This window comes from Galeopterus variegatus, unplaced genomic scaffold (assembly GCF_000696425.1).
Source record: "Galeopterus variegatus unplaced genomic scaffold, G_variegatus-3.0.2 Scaffold2157, whole genome shotgun sequence".
NCBI classification, from domain to species: domain Eukaryota; kingdom Metazoa; phylum Chordata; class Mammalia; order Dermoptera; family Cynocephalidae; genus Galeopterus; species Galeopterus variegatus.
The window spans coordinates 159,885-162,122 of record NW_007728268.1 but is presented as its reverse complement, the minus strand read 5'-3'; the positions used below and the strand labels follow the sequence as shown (position 1 = coordinate 162,122).

Below are 2,238 nucleotides of genomic sequence, written 5' to 3'. Positions count from 1 at the left end.
CCCAAAGAGAGGCTGAAGCATGAGCGAAAAATATCCAAAGTCATCCAAATGACAGGGACCCAACAAGGGGGTGTCCCCTGGATGGGACAGTCAGGGTCTGGTGGCCGAGCCCTCCTGCACTGTGGAGCCTGCCCAGAACTCTCTGCCAGCCCCGGGTTGTGCAGGCAGCAGGGGAGGTCAGGAGAGGTAGGGAAGAAAGGGAAGCAGGGCCACTGGGACAGACTCCGGGGAGCAGGAGAGTGAGGGGACACGATTCCTGGAGGCCAGGGGGAGGATTTGGAATTCAAAGTGGAAGTGGCAATGAGATTTTAACCAAATGTCTTCTGCTCAGGCAACCTCTGGATTCTTGACCTGCTTCAGTTCACTGACTGACTTTGGGCAAGTCACTTTCTCCTTTCTGTGCCTCAGTTTCCCCAAGTGCAAAATGAAGGAGATTAGATAGCTGGTCTTTAGGCAGCCTTGGAATACCCCTAAAAGAATTCATGGGGCTCCCTTCACCTTATTGAGGGAATCTGGATCCTGTTTTGATCAGAATGTCATTCACCCATCAGCGCCCCTGGCTTTCCTGGGTTGGTGGCCAGGGGTACAATTTCTCCACACTGCTCAAAGTCTGGACTCCTCTCCTCAGTTTTATGTCTCTCTCCTGCCACCCCGTCCTTCCTTCCAGGCAGATATGGAGTGAGGATCATACCTGGTGGGTCCTGGGGGAAGCCCTGGCCCCAGTCCGACATCCTCCTCCTGGTGCTATGGGGTCCCTCACAGTGGGCAACCTCTTCATCCTTGAGGGAGCTCCTGCTGCCACCCCAGCACCCAAGACCCTGCGAGGGCTGCTGAGCAAAGTTAATCCCTTAATACTGGTCACAATGAGATTTCAGGGATGGTGGGAGGCGGTCTCCATGGAAACCATGACCCTGCCCATGATCCAGGCAAGGAATTAGCCACAGGGCTCAGCAAGGGGCTCCTAGAGACCCAACCCAAATAGGAATGGGAAACACAGTGGCCTGGACTCCTGGGTCCTGCTCCTGCCCTCCTGTTGTCTCTCTGGAGGGCTGGGGACAAACCATGCCCCTTGCACTGGCTCAGTGTTCTCCTGCTAAACTGAACAGAACCATATCCACAGGAAGAGCTCAGACACCTTTCTGAGCCTCATTTCTGCATCCCTCAATTGGGGTTATAATCCTTAACCCAGTGGCTTTTCTAGAAGGGTCCAAGCTTCGGAGTCTGCCAGTCCTGAGTTTGAAGATCAGCTTTTCCCTCTCGAATTGTAAACCTAGGCAAGGCATTTCACTTATCTGAGCATCAATTTCCTATCTATATAATGGACACAGTAATACCAAGCTGTCATCATTCTTGAGCCTGACTGCTGGGTAGTGACACTCAGTGAAAGCGAGTCTCCTTCTCACCTTTTTCTGACTGCCCCCATCCACATTGCACATCTGCCCTTCCCAGCCACCTGCAGCTTTCAGAACCCCATGGCCTCTCCCTTGTCTCAGCAGGGAGCTGTCAACACCTCTCTTTGCCGCCTCATCCTCCAAGTGCCATTTTAGTCATCTTCCTCCGGGAAGTCCTGCTAGCTCGGGCAGTGTTGGGGGATCCTCCTCTGTCCCCCCACAGCCCCAAAGCTCTGCAACATCATAGTTTAATCAGATGGTGGTTACCGTTACTTGTTTGTCTCCTTTACTGGACTGTGTGCCGTTTACTGCTGTATTCCCAGGACTCAGCTGGCACCTGACATAAATGGGTTGGATGAATAAATAAGTGAATGAAGGAAGGAATTGGCCCATCTGAGCATTCGACATTTATGCAACGCCTGCCACGCGCATTGCTGTGGGCTCTGGAGATGCAGCAGAGAAGACGATGGGCAAGATCCTCACAGGGTTGCAGTTTAGCAAATAAAAATGCAGATGCCCAGTTAAATCAGAATTTCAGATAACAATGAATAATTTTTTTAGTGTAAGTATATCCCAAATAATGCACGGCACATACTTATACTTTAACATTGTGTTGTTTATCTCAAATTAAAATGTAACTTAGCGTTCTGTATTCCATCTGGTAGCCTATTCCCTCTTTCACAGAGCTTACACTTTGGTGCGAAGGCCGGGTGAAGGCAGTAAGTAAATAACTGAATAAAAAACGAAGTAAATTTCAAATAGTGGTTAAGTGCCTTGAAGGAAATGAAACAGCACGATGTAATAGCACCTGGGATGGGTAGGGGGCGTCTTTGGACCTGGTGATCTT

The 2,238-nt window shown here is 50.4% G+C and overlaps 1 protein-coding gene across 2 annotated transcripts in view; it reads right to left on the bottom strand.

Annotated features, from left to right (window-relative positions):
• Positions 1–2,238, bottom strand: part of HNF4A (hepatocyte nuclear factor 4, alpha) — a 61,375-nt gene that overhangs the window by 34,770 nt on the left and 24,367 nt on the right. For both annotated transcript variants that reach the window (XM_008580773.1, XM_008580775.1), the window contains exon 2: positions 692–827. In XM_008580773.1, the coding sequence (XP_008578995.1) occupies positions 692–827 (136 nt within the window). The remainder of the gene's footprint in view (positions 1–691; positions 828–2,238) is intronic.